Genomic DNA, 27,640 nt, shown 5'->3' on the forward strand with positions numbered 1-27,640 from the left:
CAGTCTCTCTCTAGTTACTTTTCTGAGTGTTCTAAAGCCCCATCTTCTCCTTCTAGGTGTCATGAGGTCCTTCCCAACTGGTGTTCACAAGGAAGTTTTCAGTTCTACTCTGGGACAAAGCCTGGTCATGATGAGTTAGAGTCCCAGCCTCTCAACTGCTAAGCTGAGTTTACCCCTTTCACGCTTTCAACACAGATCTTATAAACAACCTTTTAAAATCGAGATTTCATATTTAAAATTCTGGGTATTTGTCTCTTTTTTCCTCCAAAACGCTGTGTGCATTGACTCAGATACTCAATCAGGTTCAATTTTTTCATTTCAATGTTCAGATATCAAAATGTTTATAGACATGAATATATTTTAAGTCCCATTCTTTTTTGGAAGCTCAAAAAGAGTATATTCTTCATTAAGGTATATATTACTAATTTAATATTTATCTACATTTATCTCAGCTAACAGCTGACTTTGGAGTTTTATGTGTGAAATTTGGAAAAGGGAACCTCCAAGAGACACTTGTTTTAGTGAGTTAGGTAAAGCAGCACATTGCTATGGAAGAGCAACATTCTCTCAGTGTCTTGTAAGTGATGTTATTTTTCTTTTTAATCTGAGACTCTTCAGAACCTAAACCTTCCCAATATGTACAACACAAGCAATGGGCACTCTGAATCACATTTCCTCCTATTTTGGAAGCCAAGTTCCACATTTCACATTGCTGAACATTCCTTTTTCAATTATCTTTTATCTCATTTCAATTATCTTGTTTATACCTCTTGTAGACAGCCAAATTATCTTTGCTAGATTTTGGCTGATTAGCTATACACTAATTTTCTAAAGCTTAGATTGTAAAAATATAACAATAAAAATATCAAAACCTGATTTCATGTTTTTCTTTATGTCATTAGAAATTATATTTTAAAAGATTCATATTTGCTCTAATACTTAGAAGTACCAAGTACACATTTTAGAAACTTCAGGTAGTAAAGCATTACCCAACTTGAGTTGTCTCTACTTTAAGAATTTGTAATTAAATATCAGCACTATTTTCATTAAACACAAAATAAAAACAAAAAATTGATTCACAAAATACAGATTCTGGGATCACTAAGTTTTAGTAATTACTAGGTTTCAGACTATTGACTTCTTATGCATCTAGCACCATTAAGCCTGGATAATAAAGAATTTAATATAAAGAGGATAGAATTTCACCTTCATAATCATACTTAAGTTTAATGTCAGAAATCTAAGTTGCTGTAAAAAATAAACTAGGCCTTAGAGGAAGGTTATAACATAATTTTAGAAACATCTCCACTTCAACCACCTCCTGTAAGTGATCTCCTTTCATTATATTCCAACATTATTTTTGATTGCTTACAAAATAACAATGGCTAAAGGTAATCTTAGGTTTAGTCTACTTAACTGAGCTATATGAGACACTATGTTAAAGGTTTACTGGAAACAGAACTGGAAATGCCTAAATTACTCTGTGGATGGATCTTGGATATAAAATAAAATACTTTCACTTATATATCTCATTTCAAAGAAATTATTGTTATACTGGATGGTAGGTACACTATGTAACCTTAAAATGTATACTAAGATATTTTTTATCCCCTTATGGATATTAAGAAGAATTATTTAGATCTAGCATGCCTTGAACCTTTGCATAGGCAGGCAGAAACAGAAAGGACTGGGTATATCTGTTCAGTTTTGTCACTTCCTACCCAAGTAATGGTGGTCAATTTGCCTTTACCTCTTGAAGTTTAATTTCCTCATAAGAAGGTTTTAATAAAATTATTATATGTGAAGATTATATGATATACACATGGAAAAATTTAACAGTATCTGCCTTCCTCCAAACTCTTAGAACATTCAGTTTTTGGTTTGATGTTCAGGAAGTTGTTGTTGTTGTTTTAATTAACCGAACATTGATTCCAGTAGTTCTTTTCCCCTGAGCCACATCCCTAACCCTTTATATTTATTTATTTTTGAGACAAGGTCTCATTAAGTTGCAGAGGCTGGCTTTGAATTTATGATCCTCCTGCTTCAGCCTCCAAGGTCCTGTTTTCTGTTTGTAGTGAAAAGAAACATTCTGGAAAGGTTTATCCATAGGGTTTCTAATCAAAATAATGATATAAACAGACTTTGTAAAAAAAAAATTCCAGAGCTACATACTGATATTTATTATGGTTATTTAGGGCTACAGTAATCAAGTATGTGTATAAATCTGACCATTTTCTTCAAAATAGTTAAGAGAAGGGTTGTACTCAGTTCTAAACAGTATGAAAAGTGGTAAAACATGGAGCCAGGCTGGAATGGGAGCCTGTAGTCACTAGGAGATCCACTAGTTCTACCCTTTGCATCCCACATCCTTACTTTATGGACCTGGGAGGTGAAACAGTGATAGAGGTTCTTGTAACTTCTAGCTGTGTCTTGCAAGGATAATATAGTACAGGACTACCTGTAGAATCTAGTTTGGCTGTGAGAACTCTCAATGCCAAATAGTCTACCTGCAGTAGCTCAAGCTAGGGTATGAGTTTTACCTCCGTTTTAGGTATACCACTAGCCAAGACATCAATATCAAACTCCTTGAAGAACGCAAGTCCCATGATCGAAAGGGGGAAAACAACAACAACACAGGACTAACACCAGGAAAGCCTAATTTAATGGATCTGCCAGGTTAAAACCTTAAAACAACAAACAACATAACAAATTCTTAAAAAGAAAAAAACGATTTTGAAGCATAAGAGAAGAACAATTATATAAATGAGAACTAACTGAAGATATTAAGAATGAAAAATATGGTTGCTTAAATAAAGCTTCCTATGAGGGAGTTTAGCAGCAAATGAGCAAAAAGACATAGCTGGAGAACAAACCAGGAAGCAGCAAGACAGCATAGAGGACCTTTTCCAGAAAGAAAGAAGATGATACTGAAATTGTCCATATTGGCAGATGATAGAACAATTTATTTATTTATTTATTTGATAGAACAATTTATGTCAGGAGTTAAAAGTTCTGCAATTTGGCTTAATATAGATCAAAGTATAATGTATTCCGGCAAGTAACAACTGACAAAATAATATAAATAATTAAAATAGTGGGATACTGACACATGTAGAGATAGATGAACAGAAGAGAAAGTCAATAAATAGATCACAAGATGTAAAGAAATTTTATATATTAAATAAGTGACTTTAAAATCAATGTAGAAAATAAAGAGTATTAAACATCTGGGTTGGGAGAAATAGGTAGATATCTTAAACAACATTTAGATAATATCTGTTCCCAGGTCGCAGAATAAATTCCAGTTAAATTGAACACTTAGGTGGAAAAAAATGAAAATAAAGAAACCACAAAATTATCAGAGGAAAATATGGGATTTTAAATCTCTAAGGTGAATATGGTTTTCTACTCATGACACAATTTAAAAATGTTGTTGCATTAAACTAAAAATTCCTTCAAGATAGAAGCTAAATAAAATCAACAGACACTAGTATGGCAGTATGTAAAAAAGTGGATGTGTAACTGATGTGAGTCTGCATTATGTATATGGGGTAAAAATGGGAGTTCATAATCTGCTTGAATCAAATGTATGAAATATGATATGTCAAGAGCTTTGTAATGTTTTGGACAACTAATAATAATTAAAAAAGCAAAATAAAATCAATATACAAATAATAATGAGGATTAATCTTTCATAAATCATAACAAAGAATTTATTAATTCAGTAAATTAGTAACTTTATATTTCAATAGATGAAACAAAAATAACTCAATAAGGTAATGGGCAAAGAATTTCATTAGGTGACATTAAATGAAATACTTATAAACATGAAAAGAAACATGATCTCATTCATAATATAAGTTAAATTTAATCTATTGAATCTGAATTGAATTATGATAAATATTATAATTCATCTATACAAAACAAAGATTAGAAAGTTTGGTTACCCAGTGTTAGTAAGAATGTAGATAAACAAGTGCACTTAATGAATTTCTGTGACAGTATAAATGACACAGTCATTTATAAGTAAGTCATTTATAAGTAAGCACATTTGGTTACATGAAGCAAAACGAAAGCATGCATTCTCTTTAACCCTGCAACTCTATTGTAGGAATGGAACCTACAAGTATAATCATAGCTACCTAAGTTGGCACAGGTTCCCAGTTGGTTCTGTAACACTACATGTAATACAACACAATTTAAAACAATTTACAATGTTATTAATAGAGATGTAAGTCGTTGCGATATGGGAAAGTCCAGAAAATAGGATATTATTCAGTTGTGAAACACAAGAGCAAGAACAATGCAGGGAAAGAGTGAGGAAGGGATGGAAGAAAGAGACCAATAGACCCTAGCACACTAATAAGAGCAGTGAGACTACAGTGCAGGACAGTGTTTCATATTCTTCCCTAAAATTGAAATAATAAGATTCCCTGCTTGACCAAGAACATCACAGGTCAAGTTTATAGGACAGTAACTCCTGGGGGAAGGTATTTGCAACATCAAAAATTGGCATGGGCTTATTATTTAGGAAATAATTTTTCTTACACTTTGGACACAGAACTCCTTTCCTTCTGAAAAATTATTAAAAGTCCCCAGAGCAAATATGTATACACACATGATTTTGTAAGATATTTACCATAGGTATTATATATTCACATGATATATATAAATGTTTTCTGATTTAGAAATTGAAACTAATAGATTTTAGAAATATTTATTAATCCATTTCAAAATAATAAACCAATTAAAAGTTATCATATACAGCAAATTTCTATAAAATTCTATTGTTAGAAAACAAAAACTTACTGAGAAGGAAAGGCTATTTTTTACATTTCTGCACATCTCATTCATATATGATTTAGGAAAAGACATGTTCTCATGTTTAATTCTGTAGTGAATACACTTTTATTTGCTGAAAAGAATCCAACTTTACACAGATTTGTAGCAGGAAAAGTATGGGTATTTTAATAATATTTCTAGATAAGTATGGATATTCTTTGTTACCATACCAAAACTTGAAAAGTTTGTTTCTTAATTTTTAATGCCTTTATTTTATTTACTTATTTTTATGTGGTTCTGAGAATAGAACCCAGTGTCTCACACATGCTACACAAGTGCTCTACCACTGAGCCACAACCCAGCCCCTGTCATTTATTCTTTGAAATACACATGATGCTGCAAAAAGGAAGAGGGGGATTTCATAGTAAAGTTCACACAATGTTGCAATAGCTTTTCCTGAGGATGATCATCACAAACTTAGCAGAAGTGCTTTATGCATAATTCCCCTTTCATCACACAGAATATGAAAGATCTAATAAGGACTGGCATTTAATAACATTAGCTATCATTACTGCTTCATCAAGGGCGTTCTTAAACAAATTGGGTATTCTTTTCTTCACTCCCACATGGGCATGATAGACACAATTCAATAACTAGTATGGTTTGGTGCCACCATACAGATACTAAGACATAAGCAGTTTTATTCATCATTGCTGGTGGCATCAGTACAAATGTTAGCACAATGAAAATGGCAAAAACAGCCTTAGAAATATTATGGAAATAGCAATGATTTGTGAACCTCTTGAATGGGTCTTTAAGACCCCCTACTTCTGCAAACTGTAGTTTTAATTGAGAACTACTGATATGAAATGTAAAAGGGTTATTATTTTGTGAATTATTCACATGCACACACTTACCCACACACCTAAATTTTGAGAAAATAAATTTTTAAAAATGGAGTAAAAAGAAAGGATATTAAAAATCAAGTCAGAGAAAATTAAATGGTAATCACTATAAATTATAAGGAGATACTAACATATAGTCAATAGAATGACAAAACAAAAATATCAGACAATATCAAGTACTGGTAAAATATTCTGCTGTTGATGGTGGGAGTATAAACTGGTACAGTCATTCCCATCTGTTAGTTATTAACAAAATTAAGCATTCTTATTTCTGGACATTTCTTCTCAAAATTTTTTTGCATAAATGTTTATAGAGAAATGCATACACATAATTATTTTAAAATACATTTTATATTTGCAAAGAGGAACAGAATAAGTAGATATCACCAGAGAAAGAGAGAATTAAAATTTAAAATGGTTTTTTGTGCATGACATGTATGTGTGTATGTGTGTGTGTGTGTGTGTGCGCGCGCGCATGTATATATTTAAGAGTTCTTGGACAAGAACCAATATTCACTAAAGACATGAAATCTTGGCCTGACCTTACATTTGGATATCTAAAAACCATAAGAATATGTGAAAAAGTGTAGAATTAAATGCACACAATGGCACACATGTGCATTTTAAAACATATTGAAATATGAAATCATGTGTTTTCCAATAATTTGCTAGTCCACATAAACACAGGGAAGGTGAAATGAAAGGTCACAGGTCAACTGTGCTAGATTGGTTTCCTATAAAGGTAAGAGGAGTGGGAAGAAAGGTGGGAACAAGTAATAATTTCATATTAAGTGGGAAGATATCTTGCTCAGACTGATACTAATTATGTGCCTTGAAATAAAGAGGTGCATCCTCAGGTCAGTGCTGGCACATGATATGCTAAGGGGTGGGAGGAGGAGTCTTTAGTTCCTCTCATTTAGAACTCTATTCTTAAGGTTAATGACTTAATATGGCCCTCCGATGCAAGTTCAGGTACCTACCTACAAAAGAAATTTCCTAGGCTTGTTCACTGATATCGGATATTGTACATAAGCATTTCAAAAATACTTACATACTAACATACTTAAAATTATTCATTCAAATTTAGGAAAAAAGTGAAATAAGTAACTAATTTTATGAATAGTTCTGTTTTTCTCTAACTTGACATTGTTGCTGAAAGTTGGGATATACTTAGTACAGTTAAGTGTATGTCTGACAGGTAGTTGGTGTGACTACAAATAATTCCAATATCTGTGTGTGGTGCTACACACCTGTAATCGCAGGCACTTGGGAAGCAGAGGCAGGAGGATTGCAAATTCATGGGCAGCCAAGGCAATTTAGGAAGCTGCTATATCAAACTTTTTTAGAAAATGCTAAATAGACTGAGTTGTTGCTCAGTAGTAGGGCACCTTGGGTTCATTCCCCAGAGCTGAAATAAGTAATTAACCAAAATACACACACACACACACACACACACACACACACACACACACACACACAGAAATAATATGTAAAATGAAACCATACTTTCTAATTTTATATGGAAAAGGTTTTTAAATTCAGGGTTTTTAATTTTTTTAATACTTAGTTATTGAAAGAGAAGTATTTCTTTTTCAAGAAATTCCAGGAATCACTGTCAGTTGAAGACTAATAAGAAAGGAAAAGAAATGCCTGATTCAGAATTTATTCTTTGGAGGAAAGTCAAGTTATAATCAAACATTCAGTGGTTATTTGCTTCTTTTCTTCATAAAAAGTAATTTGTAAGCTACTATTTTTTTAAAAAAATATGAATTTAAATAAAATGTTACATTAGAGCATTATGCAACTATATAGTATTCATATAATAATTGTAACTCCATAGCAACCATGATGCATATGAATATATTTTAAAAATATGTACAAAATCCAGGCAATTTGTTTAAATAGACTACTGAATGCCAGGAAATACAGATTTTTTTTTAAGTATTAATGTTTCTTTTTTAAGTTTGGGGCTGTGTATTACCCCATACATAGTAAAGTATCAGATAAAGTAATACAATAATCTTCAAGATGGGATAAGTTTTAGTATATGTTCCATCATTAGAATTACCAAAAATATAACAGGCAATTTGCTATTACTGTAAGTAAGATATACACATATCATCAATGCTTAACATAAAAGAAGAGTACATTGCATAAGGATAGAAAAAAACAAACTGTTAACTACCTTTAGATCAGTAAATAAATATTCCACTTGGACACCAGGTCTTTCTGTTGATTTAAAATATTGTTTTTATATGATTGTTTTAAAAATTTTTTGCATAATTAAAGCACCTAAAATTATAAATTATTATCATTCCATCTTGATATAGAAAAAGTACACAACCCACAACACACACACATACACACACACACTTGATTCCTGTGACCCAAAACCCTTGTAGAAAAGGGTGGTTAAGAGAATCTTTTGTTCTCACCTTTGGTTTTTGACACGGACAAAAACTCTAAATACCTCTGTAATTTCTTGAGTGATAGGAGCATCTGACACAAAAGTCCTAAAACCCTCATAATTTCCTGAGTCTTTTGTCCTAAGATATTCTTGGTGGGATCCTGCTAGCCTTAGGATGAGAGCTAGTTGCCTGGGAAACCAATTAAATGTGATTAGAGGTTTGGAACTTTCTGCACCTCTTTCCAACGTTCAGGGAGGAGCTGAAGATTGAGTTGACTACCAATGGCCTGTGATGTAATCAATTATGTTTGTATAATGAAGCCTCCAAAGAAACCTCAAAGGACAGGTTACAGATTGCTGAAGGTCCTGGACAGGATCCCACCAAGATATCTAGAGAACAAGGAAGCTTCAAGCCCCTTCTCTCATACCTCACCCAAAGCATCTCTTCAACTGGCTACTCATCTGTATCCTTTTTTAATATCCTTTATAACAAACTGATAAACATGAGTGTCTCACTGAGTTCTGTGAGCCTTCCTATTAAGTTAATCAAAACCAAGGAGGGGTAGTGGAAAGCTTGATTTATAGCCAGTTAGTAGTACAATTTATTGCTTGCAATCGGTGTCTGAAGAGGTTTTGACAACACTGAAACTGTGGCATCCACAGGACTCAGGTTAGCATGAGAATTTAGTTAAATTATAGAAGACCCAGTTGGTGTCCATTGGATCTCCAGTGGGAAGAAATCCCCATACCTTCCAAAAAACAGGAGATGGAGTGTTGTGTTGAGCATTAGAATAGGAAAAAGTTTTTCTACCTCAAACACATGTTTTCACCAATCACCATGAAAACAACCCCAAGCCTTTGTTTAGCAGCTGGCAATGAGAACACACCTCAAGCAAAAAAAAAAGAAAAAAAGGCAATCATCTGTTTTGTATGATGTGAGAAAAGGCTTGAGCTTCCAAACCAATTCTAAATGTGACCCCTTATGATTCAGATTGCAAATAAGCTACTTCAGGGGTTAAAAAAATGATAGAGTTTCCACTTAAAATGATAAGTTAGGATCTAGGCACAGTGCTATATACCTGTAATCCTAACAATTCTGGAGGCTGAGGCAGGAAGATTGCAAATTCAAGGTTAACCTTAGCAATTTAGTGAGGCCCTAGGCAAATTTAGCAAGATCCTGCCAAAAATTAAAAAAAAAAAATTAAAAAGGGCTGGGGAATGTGGCTCCGTGGTTGAAAAACCCTGGACCAACCCTCCCAAAAAAGTTCTCAAAAAATTACAAAGAATCAAAATTTCACTGTTCTGTTAGAAACCTGGTGTACCCCCAAACCCTGGTGCTCTACACATTTCCACACACTGGACTATTCTTGGCCAGGCCCACTCTCCTCTGTTCTTGCCAGCTAAACTGTCCACTACCAAGAGTTAGTTCTGTTTTTACCAGTCTGTCCTGTTTTCTTTCTTTTTTTTTAATCTTAATAACTTGTGTTGTTATTCTAACAAGATAATTTAATTAAATATTCAGTAGCCTCTCCATTCATTTTTATATTTTATTATTTCAGTTACCCATAGACACTTGCAATCTCAAAACATAAATGGAAAATTCCAGAAATAAATATTTCATGAATCTTAAATAGTGTTTATTATAGTAATTATTGTAACTGCTCCATTTTATTATTTGTTATTGTTGTTAATATATTATGGCACCTAATTTGTAAGTTAAATTTTATCAAAAGTATGTTTGCATAGAAAAAAATCACCATACATGGGATCAATACTGTCCATGGTTTCAGGGATCTAATGAGAGTCCTGTAACATACCCTCTATGGACAAGGGAGGGAGCAACTGCAATTAAAAAAACGTGAATGGGAAAGAAGAGAAAAATTTTTTTCTATGAAGACACATAAAAGCTTTCTGAAAAATCTCAAAACAGCAAATTACTAAATACAATCTATAATATTGAGAATATGATTAACATCAAGGATTCTACACTGGAATAACTTCACCAATATGTTAAGAAAAGTAATAAACAATAAGGCATCAGTAATGCATTTGTTGGTGTGGTTTATCCAAGAATTATGACATGTAGTTTAAATACTTTTTATATTAATCAAAGTTTTTATTAACTATCAAATACTAGTTCTGAAACTCCAGATAAGAGGGGTTATACCCTATCCTCCACTGTCCCAAGCATGGATCAATCTTCAACATGAGTTCATTTAACTATCCTCTTTGAATAAAGATGGGAAAAGGACACACACATAAACATTAAAACCATCATCTCTTATGACTCCTTACATTTTGCAGAACTTCAAATTAAAGTGAAACACCCCCTTACTATATAGCATGAGGCAGAAAAAAGACCAGCAGGGGTGTACTTGGTTTGTTGTTCTAGAGTCTTGGCCAGGCATAGGTTTCCTCTGAATCTCCATCTGTTTTTTCAACTGTACTATACTCATCTCTCTTGGTTCTCACTGTTGTTAGAACTTCTTCACATGCTCCATCATTTGAGAATGTGAACTCAGTGTGAACTGTGGCTACTTTAAATATTTCAGTTTGGATGCTAAGTTTGGAGGAATAGTATATATTAAGACAATCAATGACCCTCATAAATAAGTTATATTATCTGAGTTACAGATTTGAGTTTATATGCTCTGAATTTTGAATTTTCTTTTTTTTTTCTGGTTACCTCCTATGACCAGTGCAAAAACTAAGGACATATTGGCTGTCAACCCAAGCAGATTCAGAAAAATAAAGAAGAACTAAAAGGAGAAAAGCATCACTATTTTCTCTGCATAATATACTATGAAGAACAAGTAGGAAAAATTTGAGAACAAATAAGAATAAGAAGAAAATCATATAAGTGCATGAGTAGAAAAGAGAACCCCAATAAAATCACCTTAGAAACAATGAAAATAAAATTACCTTACTAGCATATATTTTTGAAATAAATAATTGGTGCTACTAAAAAGAAAAAAAAATCCCCTTGATGCACAAGTACAGGGCCAGTGAGTACTTTGAAAGAGAGAAGAAAGAGGAAGTCTTTAAGGGACTTGGTTTTTAAAAATTGCTCAGGGGTCCATGCCAACAATCCATGTCCTTTGAGTGGATGTTTAGTGGACAACGCAAAGACAAATACCAAAAGAAATCATCACAAACCATTTCATCAAAAGAAATAAATGGAGTTTGAAAATGTTAAGCTTATAAATGTAAAAAAATACTAAGAGAGATGTGTAGGGGTTCATTACTTCTAAGAGTCAGCCCAGGCAGGAGGGAGAGGAATCTCTCTGTAGGGTTCCTGTAAATATGGGCTTTAGCTTGGACCCTCTCACTGAGTGGTTTTAGAGTTAAAGTGACAGAGGACAGCACCTAGTGCATTGGAAAGGAAAAATAAACACACAATATCCTATTAGTCTGACTAGAATGTGTTAACCACTACCTCCTCCTCTGATATTTCTTAATTCTCTATATTGCTTTCATCATGCAAATAAAATCTATCAACAGAACAGTTTCTGAGTCTTACTATGAAAATACTCTAGACCTTTCCATGTGTGAAAATATTATTGGTAATGGCAACAAGTGTCCTGAAGTTCTAATTGCTGACTTGGGATCAATTAAACTTCAAGACAGAAACAAGTATCTCCTAATAAAAAGTTAAAAGGTACTTCTGGGAACCAGAAAACTGTGATGCTCTTCATTTTTATGCACTGAAGACAAAAGAAGTCTGCAAAGCAAAAATGTCCTACCACAAAGGGTGGCAAGTTTTCTAGGATATTATTTTCTATTATTATGATATGAGTAAATGAACCAAAAAGGAAAAGAAGAAGACTGAATAGGAGGAAGGAATCTACAAAATACACAGTAGCTATTACTAACTAATAACTTCACATCCTACACTGTGTTCTGGCTTTGTTTTAATCTAAATGACTATACTCTTTTAACTGCATCTCAAAATTAAAGTTAAGATAATACAGTTTAGGACTTAAATGGCATTATTGCTTTGTATGTATCAGTTCAGGAAAAAAAAAGCATAAAGGACTTACACTTAATGTTTTTTCTTTAGAACTTATGTTTCTGATTAAAAATTTGTATAAACAGTCGAAACTACTGCTTGGATATTTCTTCTTATTATTAAATTCTTACTTTAGACCTAAAGGTAATTGCCAGGAATGTTATTAACTGGGCTAACCAGATTATCTAATTTTAGCATAATTTCTTAATTTATACACATTAAATTTACCAAATGGTGGGTCTTATTTGGCATATTCATGCATACATAAAAATAAAAACATAATCTGATTGATCTTATTCTACAGTACTTCTCCATCCATCTCTCTGATGCCCTTCCTCTATCTTGTTTCTCTCCCTTCAATTTTCACAGCATACCCCCACCACATTTTATTTTGGCTTTTTTTTTTCTTCCTTTTGGGCTTTAGCATATGAGCATTAACATAACACTTGTCTAACTCACTTGCATCATTCAAAATTATGGACTCCAGTTCATTCCATTTCTCTGCAAATGACATAATTTCATTTTTCTTTATGACTGAATAAAGTTCCATTGTGTATATATAACACTTTTTCACTGAGTACTTTGAAAGGGAGAGGAAAGAGGGAGTCCATTCATCTGTTAATGGAAACCTAAACTGATTCCACAACTTGTTAATTCTGAATTTTTCTGATAAACATGTATATACATGTATTTTTCTAGTATACTGACTTTAATTCTTTTTGATAAATGCCAAAGAATGGCATAGCTGGATTATGTGCTAGTTCCATTTTAAGCTTCTTGAGGACTATTCATACTGATTTTCATAGTGACTGAACTAATTTACATTCTAACCAACAGTGTGCAAGAGGTCCTTTCCTTAGTGTTTCTTGATGATTGCCATTATAACAGGAGTGTGGTGGAATATCATTGTAGATTTTTACATGCATTTCCCTGATGCCTAAAGCCATGGAATATTTTTTTTCATGTAATTATTCATGCGTACTTCTATTTCTGAGAAGTGTCTGTTGAACTAATTTGTCCACTTGTTGATTTGGTTATTTTTTAAATGCTGAGGTTATTTTTAGTTCTTTGTATATTTAGGATATTGGTCTTTTGTGGAAGGAGTAGCTGGAAAAAATTTTCTCCCATATTGTTGATGGTCTCTTCAATTTGTTGTTTCCTTTGCTGTGCAGCTTTTTAATTTTTATGCTATCTTATTTATTGATTTCTTTTTTATTTCCTGAGCTGTAGAGGTCCTCCTCAGGAATTCTTTGCCTGCATCTATGTCAAATATCAGAAACACAGAGACAATATTCCATAATATTTTAAAATGCCACCTGACATCACAGATTCAGTGCTGCTTATATTCAAGTTTTCCTGAAAGAAGTAATTAAAAAAAATTCTTCCACCCACTTATGCATTTCTACAGTAAGGATTAATTTATAATTCCATTGTATTCATATAAACTTTTTGGGTATTGCACTTAAATATCTGATTATGTTTTATTAAAATGGAAGATAAAATATCCTAAATTGTTTTAACATTTTGAACAAATTTGTGAGCAAATACATACTGAAATTTGAAGCCACAGTTTTTCACAACAAAAGGACTTCAGGAACTGCACACATTTTGGGACCTCACATTGTTAATGGTGAGAGAGACAATCCTGGTGCTATGAGAACACTGGAAGATGGGAAGCAAAGAGGCAAATGCCTAGAATCAGGGTCCCATTCTAACTCCTGTAGGGTATGCAAAGAGGCCCTACCTTTGTTGGTGCTGAGCAAAACGATGAACACTAACACACTTGCCTGTCTAGAAGGAGAGATACGAAAGAAGAAAAATTAGTGGTGCTATCTCTTATGGCAGAACAGATCACTGTAGTTAGAGCCAAATGCTTATCTTAGGAAAACCTAGGCTTATAATTGTCTGTGCTATACACTAGCTAACATGACCCTAGACAAGTTTTTAAATATTTATGAGCTAGAATTTCTGCATCTGTGTAATAGAAATAAGATGCTGTCTAACTCTTGAGGTTGTCTGGGTAATAAAGGTGATGATGTCCCTCAGGTGCCTACCATGATTTATCTCTCAAGGACTGTTTTCTATTATTACCATTCATTTCCAGGAAATAATAAAATCAAGTTCCTCATTTACAAATATAGAATAAAAATGAGCAACAAAATAATTACATGATTCTTTAATTCACACTGATCAGAACCTTTGGCTGTATACATTTTACTTTTCAAAGTGCTTTTATATAGATGATATATTATTTCCCTTGTTCTTTTTATTAACCCTAAGAAACAAATTGGGTAATTCTGGTCTCCTGTATGGTCCTCAGGGAAAGATGATGGAGAATATGGGTGATCTATATCCTCTTGGAAGTAAGGAGAAAAGAATAATAATAAAAATAGAGAAGAAAGAAAAACCAAACAGAAAAAAAATTCTACTTTCCTGACATGTCACTCCTGTGCAACATGAACTCATTAATTCCTAATGTGGAAATAAAATATTTTTACCCATTTTCAAAGAAATAGTTTAATTACTATCAAACAATTCTGTATAGTAAAATATTACATTTTTTGAAAATTTATGAATAATGTGATATTTTTCATAATTTTAAAATGATTTTGCTGAACAGAAGTGGGCACCTCAAAAATCTTTTAAAAACTCAGATTGTATTTTAAATAGTTTTATTTCTACTTCCCCTAAGAAGAATAATATAATTTTATCTAACATTTTCTAAACCTCAAAGAACTAATTAATTTTAAATGAGAGAATATATTTTTTCATTTTTATAATTTCATCAGAGTGTAACCAGGATTTATAAAACACATTATTTTTGATGATCAAAAACTAACTCATACCACTAGATGTTTTTCATATAAAATTATATCTATAATTCCATTTCACAATTAATTTTATGAAAGGTGAACTTAAGTATTTATATGTTTTACATATTTACATTTAATCATATGACTCCAAAATTCTGAGATTCATATGATTTAAAAGTGATGTAAAAAAGTGATATAATAAGTGGTTGGTGATGTAGCTCATTACTGGGGTGGTTGTCTAGCATGTGTGTGGCTCTGGGTTCAATCCTCAGCACCTCATAAAAAATAAATAAATAAAATAAAGGTATTGTGTCTATCTAAAACTAAAAATAGTGATATAACAAAATACTAAGAAAATTTTATTAGGACAATCAAAATTATACAAATCAAATTACACTTGACCTTTTAAAAAAAATAAACTGAACTATAGATTCTCCAATTTTGGATAACTTCTCTGTGTTCAAACCTCCAATGATTTCTCTTTCCTACCAAACTTAAACACATACATCTTCCCCTCTGGATCACCAGTTTATGCAGGATCACCACAACTTATTTTTTCAGCTGCATCATTATATCACACATGCATTGATTTATGCTCCTAATAATTCACTAAATATATTTAACTCATATGATATTTTTTGGATGTCTACAATCTATAAATACCATGATAAATGCAGAGCAAAATAAAAAGACAAGAAAGATCTTTGTACTTGTCACAAGTAATCTAAACAGGAAAATTCACACAAACAACAATCAAAGACATAAAGCAAAATATTATCAAGTTGTCAAGTGTTATCAAAAGGTCAAGTGTAATTTGATTTGTATAATTATCAATGACATCAAAAAAAGGGGGAAAATGCCTTGCCATAGATATAAAGAAAAGATATTAATTAATAGTGACTGCAGACAGGAAGCCAAGATCTAAATCATCAAGCAGCATGACTGAAGTTGCATGCTAACATTGATTGAATGGTCATTCCAGTGGGGTAAGAGAAAATTCAGGAAGTAGAATGAAGGTCAGGATGGGGCATTGTGAAGTGTATTATCAAGCTAGAAAGAAGGGCAATTTTTTTCTTTTGCTATGGTAAGCCATCTTGAAGAACCCACTCACCTATTGTGGCAGACTGAAAACACATCTGCAATATAAGTTTCATTTTAAATTAGACTTTGCACTTAACAATCTACACTTAATAATTGTTGTGACACTGCTGCAATCTGCTTTGGATCTGATATAAAACCTGCTATTTTGCAGACTCACTTGAGGTACAATTAATTTCAGGTTCTAGTAACTGAAAACCCAAATTAACAGTGGCTTAAAATGTAAAAGAAGTTGTATCCTACCTTGTGTAAACATATGAGTAGGCAGAAGGGGCCAATATACCAGGGCTGCAAATGCCTTCTAATTTATTTCCCACTGTATGTAACCTGATGTCATGATCCAAGATGGAAGACTGAGTTCAGGGCAGGATAGAGAGATGGATGAAGAGGGGAAAATAGGCCTCTGATTGCTGTGTCTCAGGGAAAATTTCCATTGTATAATCCTCACAACCACTCTAAGAGGCTGAACTAATATTGTTGATGCTTTAAAGAAGCCCTACTTTAGAACAGTTCAATAACTTTGTTCAAGATGACAGTTAATGGCCAGTTGAATCCAGAACTACTGATCTTGAACATGATAGTGCTTTACAACAGAATAACAACTGCTTATGCAAATGTGATTCATCTCTATTAAACACCAAGAGAACAGGTAATGTGGCTTATTTATCTTTGCACTATTTGTTAATTCATTTAATAAATAGTGAGCAAATAAAATTTTTCTAGGTGTTAGGATACCAAAAATTACAATAGTATGCTATTTTTATTAATTTAAGTTTAGTCATTGGAATTGGTAAGAATACAAAGTAACTGTGACAAGTATTATGCAAGAAAATAATAAGTTAAAAGAACATATAAAGAAGGACCACATCTAGTCCAGGGTTGTGGGAGTGATCAGGGAAGGCTTTCCTGAGGAAGTAGTGCCTAGACTTCCTCAGGAAGGAATGACTGGTATATGGGAAATGCTGAATAAATATGTCATATGAATAAATGAATTTGTGAATGTAAATGGAGTTAAGGATCATTCTGGAAGATTCTTTTTCCAAGCCTGGAAAAGTTTCCTTCTTCGAGTCTGCGCAAAGAAGTCCCCTATGGCTGGAACTCATAGAGTAAATTCTCTATATTTTCCAGAGCATAACAGTTGATTGAATTAAACCAGATGGCTTTTTCCCTCTCTAATGTCACAGAATTAAGTAGAATGTTTTCACATAAGATGATTTGAAATGTTTTATCTATTCAAATAATCCCTATGTGGACATACAAAACCTGTTTATTGTACAAATAACTCTACAAGTAGCAACTCAACAAATGGTAGTTCACATATCACAGATTTGAAACTAAGAAAAGCATTCTAAACTATATTAGATAATGTACCCTTCTTTCACAGTTTGTGTACATCTTTCCAAATCTAGGCTAATGCACCTATGAAAGGAAAAGCTAAGATCCATTGGCAATTATATTAAAATGCCTGTCTTGTTTGTTCTGTGAGATAATCACATTTCGATTTAAGAGCTTCTTGAAAGCTGCCATTATGTTCAAATACCGGCTTAGGTTAGGATCCAGCTAGGGAAAAACTAAGATAGTCACATCTACTTCTAAAATTCAGTACTTTATCTCTTAATGGCACTAATGATAGTAATAAACTAAAGAGACCTGAGTTTAATATAGTTGTTTAAATCTGAGAAATGAAAATATAACCCACATATTATAAACACAGGGAAAAATGCTTCAAAGCTATTGAAGCATTAAGTATATAATAGAAGCAACAAATCTGAGAGTCCATTTGTGAAAAAAAAAGGAGAGCTTTATTATTTTTTCAAGAACCCGAATCATAACAAAATAAAGCAATCTATACTAACTACACCAATGTTAGGCTGAACAGCTACGATTTTAATTAAATATATCAATTCTGGGGAAAACAGCAGCGGCAACAACATTAAAAACAAATACATGAGAAAACGTAACCAACATGTGATATAAAAATAAAATGCTCTGGAAAACAAATTAATGGAGAATGGATTCATTTATTCATAAAGTCAAAGTTCAGTTCATTTCTTCCTGAGTCCCACACCAAGGTCCCCTCCTCCCTACCCAGGTAAGCCGTCTAAAAAAAAGATTTTGGTAGAAATGAAAACAAGAGAAAAGAAAATTTTATCTTGGGATTCCCATTTATTCTTTTAAATATCTCTTTCAACTCTAACTCAGGGCTGGGGTGTAGCTCAGCTGGTAGAGCATTTGTCTCGCATGAACCAGGCCCTTGGTTCAATCTTCAGTAGCAAACATAAACAAACAAACAAACAAACAAAAACCCAACAACAACAACAACAACAACAAAATCCCCCCAAAACTCTAACTGACATTACCCAAAGTCCCTTCCACTAGGTGTAGCCATTGGACACACAGAGGCCCTTGGCAAATAAGCAGAAGCAACATCTGGCAATGGTGCAGCATTGCAGTGTTATCTACTTTTAATCCACTTACACTCTATTCAAAGTATCATACTCACTTTTCCAACTTTATACTGGACTCCATTATCAGGATTTTCTTCAACTAAATAAAAAAAGTGGGCCAACTCCTTCTCCAGAGATTTATATCTGTGTTAATGATACCACCATGATTACCTGGAGCTGTGTTTAATTTTTCTTAATTTTTCTCCTTCCTCTAACACACAATCTAACCAGTTGTTCATGCTGTATCCCCAAGCCCTTTACCATTTCATCTTTATTTTATTTAATAGCTGCCAATCTAATTCAAGACCTCCTTACATCTATCTACCTCTGGGCAAGTCAGGCTGGTTGGTATCTCTGCTGCTAAGCTCCCCTCTCTCTACTAAAATTCAATTCAACATTTATTCAATGAAAATTTACTGAATTCTTCTTGGTACTAGGCATTGTGTTGGGTACTCATAATACAGACCACTAACAAGTCATTTTCTTAAACTGACAGTTAATATGCTGCTAAAATCCCATCAGTAGCCATCCCAAAACAACCTCAGTCTCAGTCTGACACTCATGTGTTTCCACACTTTTGCAGATGTTTCCTTTTCCAGAGTTCTTCCTCCTCTTGCCCCTATCTATGCCCAGCTTTTCAGTATAGTAAAGCTTGTCCTTGATGGTCCTGTAGCTTTCTTCTCACTTCCTTGTAACTTGTTCATCCTGTTCTCTGCCTGGAATAACTTCTTCCTTAATGCCATTCTTAAAGATGCTGAATATGTTAAATTCACCTTTAATAATTAAAATGTAAATGAATTTTCAGTGTTTTCATTATAGTCTGATCACATGGAAAACAGCAACTTCTCCTTTAAAGACTCCTAAGACACAAAAGAATTTAGCAATGAAACATTCAAAGCCTAGTCTTTAATGGGGATGTAGATACTTTTACAATCCTTTTGCTATTTAATTATGACTTAATTATTGAAGGCCTTGTATTACAAAGACCTTTTAGAAACAATTAAACATTGCCATTTTCACTTTTTGGAGGAATATGAATTTCTACCTAAGGATGACACAAATATAGGCAGGTAAATCATAAAATAGCACCAAGACAGCTCAGAAAGGTAGGTCTTGGATTTGTGATGTCTTGATGTCATTCACTCCCTTGAAATGTTTCTCACTGCCAGAGGTTGAGGCAAACACCTATAATCCCAGGAACTCTGGAGGCTGAGGCAGGAGAATCACAAAGCCAGCATCAGCAACTTAGAGTGGCCCTAAGCAATTTAGCAAGACCTTGTCTCAAAATAAAAGAGAAAAAGAGCTGAGAATGTGACTGGGTGTTTAAGCACCAGTTGCCGGTACATAGAAAATAAAAAATAAATAAAAAAAAGCTTCATACCGATATCTCATTTTGAAGAGCAATATGCTATTCTTCAATATCTTAGTTTATTTAATTAAATTTGGTTTTAATAATAAAAGAGAGATGCTCCAAGGTAAAGTGTGTCTCTTTTGCTAGATTGTGAGCTCTATCAAGGCTGTGATTATCACATTTTCTTATCAGGATAACTACCTGATAAATTTCTTTGAGGTTTCAGCTTCACAGGTAATGAATGCCCAGAGTTACCACTCTTGACATACTAATTCAGAAACTCTGAGGATAAGGACCATGTTTTAAAAGCTCCTCAAGTAATTTTAAAGTAAAGTTTAAGAACCATTGCTCCAGGCTACAAGTGAACTACTTGTTTATGAACATGTATATATTTTATAGGATCGGATACTTACTTTTGCAAATTTTAAGAAAATTCAAGTCTCTTGCACACCCATTATATGCTAGCGTACAGTCCCCCCCAAAAGTATATGGGAACTACCAAAAGCTGTCAAAGAAAGGACATTGCAGAAGTTATGAATAGGGTAGAGATGGTCTCTCAGAACAGCTGCTGGAGTTGGAATCACAGCTGTGTAAAATAAATACCAGTTTAGTAAACTTAGCCAACTTATCTTTATATGCCTGGATTTCCAAATCTGAATTATGGGGATAAGAATGATACTGATTCAATGTAATTTCAGTCAAAACAGCTGAATTGGTACATAGTGCTAAGCACTAGCTGTTAGGTCATAAAGCTAACATGCAATACGATAGGCAACAAAGCTAATTTCTAAGCTAAGTATAGGAAAATATATGTCTTTTTTGACAATTAAATCTAACTACACTTGTTAGTTTTAAAAAACAGCATACTCCTACAGATAGAAATAGTTTCAAATTAATTGCTGCCTCAAGAAAATAAAGCTTTCAGAATCAGGCCAGGTGGCTTGGTACTGGGTCACATTTTCAACACAAGGAGGTTTTCAGGGAGGCATTGGGGCAGAACAAATTGGTTCAGTGTCTACTGTGGAAATAAGGAATTCCTTCAGCCCAGTCCAAATAGTAATCCCACTAGCTCCCAGAAGATAAACATGAAGAGACAATCAAACCTTTAGTTCAGACTGGCACTTTTCTCCTGCTTCTCAGCATTTCTCACCTCCAGGGACTTGAGGACAGGCTGTCAGTAAATCTACTGTGTTTCTGCAGGAGACACTATGCAGCTCTAATTGTTGCATTAGAGGCAGTGAGTGGGTGACTCTAATTCATTAGCCATGTCTCCCATAGGCAGGTCTCATAAGCAGATTTAATGCCTTAGGTTGAAGCTGGATTCAGAGTCACAGGGGAATACAGAAGAATGCACTTAGATATATAGAAGAGTTGCAATAAGAAACACTGAACAATAACAGGAACTCAGAGTGCAATCTTTATTCCTAAGTGCCAGAAATGGGGTATGTAGCCCAGAGGTTGCATAGCTGGTCCATGTAAAGAGACATGCAGAGGGAAACAGAGGAAATTTGCCATGAATACAGACAAGGTACATTGGAAATCCAGATTTTTTGGATTAAATTTTGGATTTTTTTTTGGGGGGGGGTAAAAAAAGAGAGTTGCTATATTCAGTTAATCTTTTTTTCCCTCATTTCACTCCAACAGTATAATAACTTGTAATATTCATGAAACAATGGAAACTAACTGAAACACAGGCATCTAAAACTCCAACCTTCGTAAATACAAGTCAATTTAGAAAAGCTTTTCTCATGGTTAAAGTATATAGCAATAATAATGAAAGAGTGTTTTATCTAAGCATAGTTTAGTGAATTATCAAAGACTTTAGTAAAGGCAAAATATTGTGTTAAAGTAAGTCCCTGTAAATCTATGTTCTGCATTTTATGAGTGATAATAATAACATACGATTTGTTTGTCTTTGACATTTTTGCAAGAGTAAAATTTCACTGAAAAGATACTACCATTTAAAAATATTAACTTTTTTTCTTGCCTTTTTTTTGAGGTACAGAGAATTGAACCCAGGGGTGCTTTACCACTGAGCTTCATCGCCATTTCCATTTATTTTTATATATTTTTTTCCAAATTTTAGACAAGATATAAGTTTCTAAAGTTGGCCTTGAAATTGTGATCTTCTTGCCTCAGTCTCTTGAGTCCCTGAGGTTATAGGCTTGCACATACCAGACTAAAAAATTTTGAATTAAATTCATTTTAGAGGGAGAAGATACATTTATATTAACAATAGTACTATCTAAGCTTTCTAAACTCTTAGAAGCTAAAATAGAAAATTTTAATAACATTTTAGGATTGAAACAAAAGGGATAGGAGAAGGTGAACAGTGTGATGTCTTGTACACAGTCTGTGAGTAGCAGACGTCTTGACAAGCATTTTATAAATATTACACATTCCTGTCTAAGGTTACTTGTAAGAGTGTCTTGTAGTGATTGCGAGTCAAATGCAGGCCACTGGGATTTATAGAAGTGTGGTTCCTCTGTCCCTAGACAGGTGTGACATTCCCTGTGTTCAGATCATTGTACTACATGTGGTATCAATAAATGTATACCAGCTGAACACAGAATGTCTGAATTCTTTGGCATTCAACTACTCAATACAGTATGATTGCCATGTGAAAACAATCCCCATCTTTTCCCTTTTCCTTTGTATCACATTCCTTATTCTCTTATTAGTCAATTACATCTATCCAACATAGTTTTTATACAAGGTGCTATTGTAATGAATTTAAATCAGGTTTAATCCTTACTATTAGTTGATTACAGGATAGGAGGCAAGGAAAAGGCAAACAATGACTGTGAAGATATTTTAGCTGCTAGGATGGAAATATATAATTGACTGAGTGAGAAAATAAGAATGTAGTCACTTCTATCTGTGGAGATAAAAGACAGGAATTGCTTCCTACAGAAGGCAATAATGGGATGAACCCAGAGAAGATTAGCAGATGATCAGTACAGGAACCATGTGGTGCATGTGCCCAAGCACAGCAGCATAATAAGTCACATGAATTTGAGGAACAGCAAGAAATCCAGGTCAGTGAGGCCTCTGGTGTTGCAAGTCAGGAAGGAGGCAGCTTAGAGCAGAGGAAAGATTCCAGGGGCAGCTCCTTTTCTACTAAAGCACAATTGCCATGCGGGTAATCATGCCCTGAAGCTCAAGGAATCTTGAGTTAAGATTCAAAACACATCTTTGAAGGCTGATAAACAAGCAATATGAACTAGGATGGCATAACTGTGGTATATAACTAGAAAATTCAAGAGCAAATACATTATTTTTCAGTATAGAGACATCAAGTCACTTTTTAATTCAAATGCTTTTTAATTAAACAAAAATTGTTTGTTTTTAAAATTCATGACTATGGATGAAAATTCATTTCTAATAAAAAAAACTTAAATGAAAGTGGTAAATTTCCATTCAGGATCACAGTTTTTACAAAAAGATCATTAGAAGTAGCAATATATTAAAGTCTAGATAAATTAGCCTTAGAGAGGTATTTATTATAACAGGACTACATCTGGGAAAGTAGTTTGTATTCAGGAAAAAAAGAATACATTCTAAAATGTTTTTCAGTTGAATGAGAAGATAGTATAGATGGATTAAATGCTATGTAATGCTGGTTCTAGAACAAGAAAAAAGTTGGAAAAATGAAAAAAAACTTTAATTCTGGACTTTACAAAAATTATTTGTGTACCTTGAGGAGCCCCAGGTATCTTTAAGAACTGAAAAATTTTCACACACATGTACAAACTTTTAAAATGAAACAGATGATTAGTTTATTTTTTGGTAGCATTCTCAATCCCACTCTGAATGCTTAAAGAAAAACCCAAATTGTTATTTGTTAAATAACAACAAATTATTAACTATTATTTTCATAAAAATGCAAAAGTCAGATGATGTTGCTTTTGACTATTTTAAATTTTGTAACAAAGAAGAATCCAAGAGTCATTTAGGAACTTTAACTGACTGAAAACTAACCATAAAACTTTCTTGTGAATTGCTGCCAAACCTGAATGCACTTCTGATAAAGATACATAGCTTGGGGCTGTCTCTCCCTGGTTTAGAGACTTCATTGAGCGGCCTATTTTCCACTGTCCTTCCTTATTTTACTTCACTGTTCTTTCCTCTCTGCTTTCTACGTAGTTATTGGTATTTGTGGTTGGAACAACAAAGTGCCCAGATCACCAAGCAGAGTGCTTTTTACTTTGTTTATCTTTTTACTCTAACTCAGGCAGTACAAATCCAAATGCAGTACAAAATCCAATGAGACAGGTTTTTACAGTGTAGTCTAAGGATGACCTAGAGGAGATCTGGGGAGCAATCCAGAAATTTCTATTTTTATCAAGTGACCTATGATTTCTGTGCACATTAAATTTTAAGACTTAGCTATCTTTTCCCTCCACAAACTCTGTGGTTTATAGAAAAGGGACATATTAAGAGCATAGCTACATTTTCTTAAAAAAATTGAGAAATAATTTAAAACAGATCATCCAAACACTATTTTTCCAGTGATAAATTACTACCAACAAAACTAATAATAAATTAACTTTCAAATTAAAGTTTGATGTGTATTACACTATATTATACCTATCAAATGTATCAGATGCAATCATCTAGCTATGTAATATTATAATGGAAATTTTGCTCTTTGTATTCCATAAATATTATGTTACTCTAACTTTAGATTTAATAAAATTTCCACTAAAATATTATGATTCAAATGGAATAGTTAGCAGACCATGTAAGACAAACCAAACATTCTTTATGGTTATTTTTGCCCTGTTCATTTTTCTGTTTCCTACATTCAGCATATCTGAAGGCACTATTTATTTTTCCTAGTGACTAGTAGAGGGTAGAGAAAAGAATACACATTCACTTGGTAAAATTTTGTTAAATGTATGAAGAAATGGATGGCTAGGTAGTCAATGCATATGCAACCAAAATCACCTTAGAGATTAAAAAGAAATAAAGTTTTTAAATTGCTACATATTGTTATAAAAGAAAAACCTCACTATTAGAAAATAGATAATAGTCATCTTAGCTAACTGTACTTAGCAAAACACCCAAAAGTTTTCAGTAATCTTTGTATTTTCATATGAGATAATTCAAGATATATTTATGTTATTAGGAAAGGTTGATATTTCAAATCCCTGGGTCAGAAATAGAAATTTACATTCTAGAAAGCTAATGAACTAATTTTTAATGTGGTCATTATTTAATAGTTGGAAATAAATCTCAGGGAGAAAATAAAGTTCAGAAAAACTTTGAAAAAGAAAAAAGAAGTTTTGTATGACTGCATTTTCTCTACCAACTCTTTACACACAGAAACAACTTTGAACATTACTATCGATAATCATATGTTGAACATGTAAATTTAAAGTGGTAATTTCAATTTTCATTTTATCAACACAAAGAATAAAATAAAACTGAATACTGCTTAGTTAATCAGTGTCAAACACCTGAAAGATTATAGGAATACTATGTTCATTACAAGTGAGTTTATATGAAGTTTGCAAATGTTTCATTTGAAAAACTAAATAGAGATAGAAGATTTAAGTGATAAGAGAAATTAATGATGAATGCTCCAATACTGAAAGTTTGGTACATGATTAGAATTCTGAATCTTTGAAATATGGTTTTTCTTTAAAAAATTGATAAGGTTTTTCTTTTTAGAAAAATAACTTGGAAAATAAAAATTATTATTAAAGAATACAATAAAAACAATATTCCTTGAACATATCACTAAGTAGTCATTGAGTAGCAATGACAAATTTTTAGTTTTTCATCCCACTATATGTGTAATTTCTTCCTCTAATAAAATGTTTACATTTATTTCATTATCATCTTCAGAGAAAAAGCAAAATCACCATCATTGTTATCATCTTTTCCATCAACTTGCAGCCCTTAAAAGGAAGTTTTTGTTCTGTTTACAATAATAAATTAAATTAAGTTAAACTACTTTTAGATTAAATGTCTCTGAGATGATCTTTGTCTTATTTTCTTGAAATTATTTCCATATATTGTTTCTGGAAGAAAGAAGACAATTCCATACCTTGAAAGTCAGAATGATGTACTGTGTTATTGAACAATAAACCAAGGTGAGATAAAGTGAAAAATAAGGACATAAAATGCAAATTTTTTAAAATTCTATCATGAGTATGATTCTGCAAATGCAGTTTAGAACTATCAACTAGATTCACTAGAAGTATCTCTGCAATGATTACTTATTCTATATCTCTTTTAATGCTGAATTGGGTTTTCAGTAGCCTATAATCAAAACTGCATATGGTTGGTGATTTAGCTCAGTGTAAGGTTCATTCCCAGCACCAAAAAAAAAAAAAAAAAAAAAAAAAAAGAAGAAGAAGAAGAAGAACAACAACAACAACAACAGCAACAACAACAACAACAATAAAAAACTGTAGGTGTGCCATTTTCTATATCTGGAATTCTCTTTGCACACATGGGTATAGATTGAAAAAGTCAGGTGCAACATAGGAAGAATCTTCTTAAATGCATGCAAAAAAATTCATAAAGAACTTTAAGTAACTCTACATAGCTGTTTATATAAAATAATTTTATATATAAGGACACATACATACACTCATATACATATCTGTGAACTATAAGCATTCCCAAGAAACTTCAACAAAGGAAGTTTCTGAAGGGGATTTTGGCACAGTTCCTAAAGTTTAGAAGTCTTGTTATTTGGTCAGAAATCAATTTTCCTTTCTATTAAAACAAACTGTAAAGCAAACTTCATGTTTTTTGCACTGTTTATGTCACATCAGGGACTTCCATGTTTCTCTGATTCAAAATACATAGTAGACAGAGAAACAGATCAGCCACCTAAACTAATCAAAACTCTGTAGCAGCTCCTCACTCCAGTGAAACAAAGCCAAAACCTTTTAGAATGATCCTGTGACAGAGCCAACTCGCACTAAATTTGAACAAATCCCTCTAGCAACCTTTAGTTGTCATGAATTTCTACATGCTGCTCCCTAGATGCTCATGTAGGCCTTTGATCATGCTCTTTCCTGGGCATCTAATCTCTATTGAAAACACTTCCAAGGCCTTCCTCAAAAGCTGTCTTCCCCATGTAGCTTTATAAAGATAATTAATTACTTCTTCCTCTGACCTCACATATATTGGATTTTTCTTCCCTTCAGCACATATCAATGACTAGTTAGACAGTTATAAAAAGAGGGTGCTAAGGTATTATGATAGCCTATATATTTTATATTTTTACATGTGGAGACACTTCTTAGAAACAAAGAAGAAAAAAGACATTTAAAAAAAAAAATTTCTTGTAGTTTAAGGTGCTGCTAATATAGTGTGGATGAGAAAGCATCCATCTTAAATATGACTTAAGATAGTGCACTTATACCCAAGACTTCTAACACTTTGAATCCCCTGAACACACTTTCAAGTGGAACATGTACTTTTCCTTCATTTTTAGAGTCTGTAACCAATTTATGCCCTTAATTACATCACCCTTTCCTCTGACTATTAGGAAGAGTCATGGTGAATTCCTTCTTGTTTGCTCTGAATAGTGACCCAGGTCATTTGGACAATCACTGTCTCCCACATCATTGTTACCTGAATCCATGGCCATCTGTCATTTTCTGCAGCTGTCCAGGCATTTATAAGTCCCTTCTTATTTAGACGTGCATAGTAGGGATACCACTTCTGGAGACCAAAAAGAGCTCTGTGGGTGGATGAAGCTGTGATTTGCTGATTTGATATGATGCCACCTTCAATTCCCAATGGGCCTGAGCATTCTGGGAACAAATCAGAAAAAAAAATGCAAATGTATTAGAAATAATAC

General features: G+C 33.0%; 1 protein-coding gene across 2 annotated transcripts in view; it reads right to left on the minus strand.

Annotated features, from left to right (window-relative positions):
* Nucleotides 1–27,640, minus strand: part of Edil3 (EGF like and discoidin domains 3) — a 399,196-nt gene that overhangs the window by 114,560 nt on the left and 256,996 nt on the right. For both annotated transcript variants that reach the window (XM_026394555.2, XM_026394553.2), the window contains one exon: nt 27,412–27,593. In XM_026394555.2, the coding sequence (XP_026250340.1) occupies nt 27,412–27,593 (182 nt within the window). The remainder of the gene's footprint in view (nt 1–27,411; nt 27,594–27,640) is intronic.

This window comes from Urocitellus parryii, chromosome 1 (genome assembly GCF_045843805.1).
Source record: "Urocitellus parryii isolate mUroPar1 chromosome 1, mUroPar1.hap1, whole genome shotgun sequence".
NCBI classification, from domain to species: domain Eukaryota; kingdom Metazoa; phylum Chordata; class Mammalia; order Rodentia; family Sciuridae; genus Urocitellus; species Urocitellus parryii.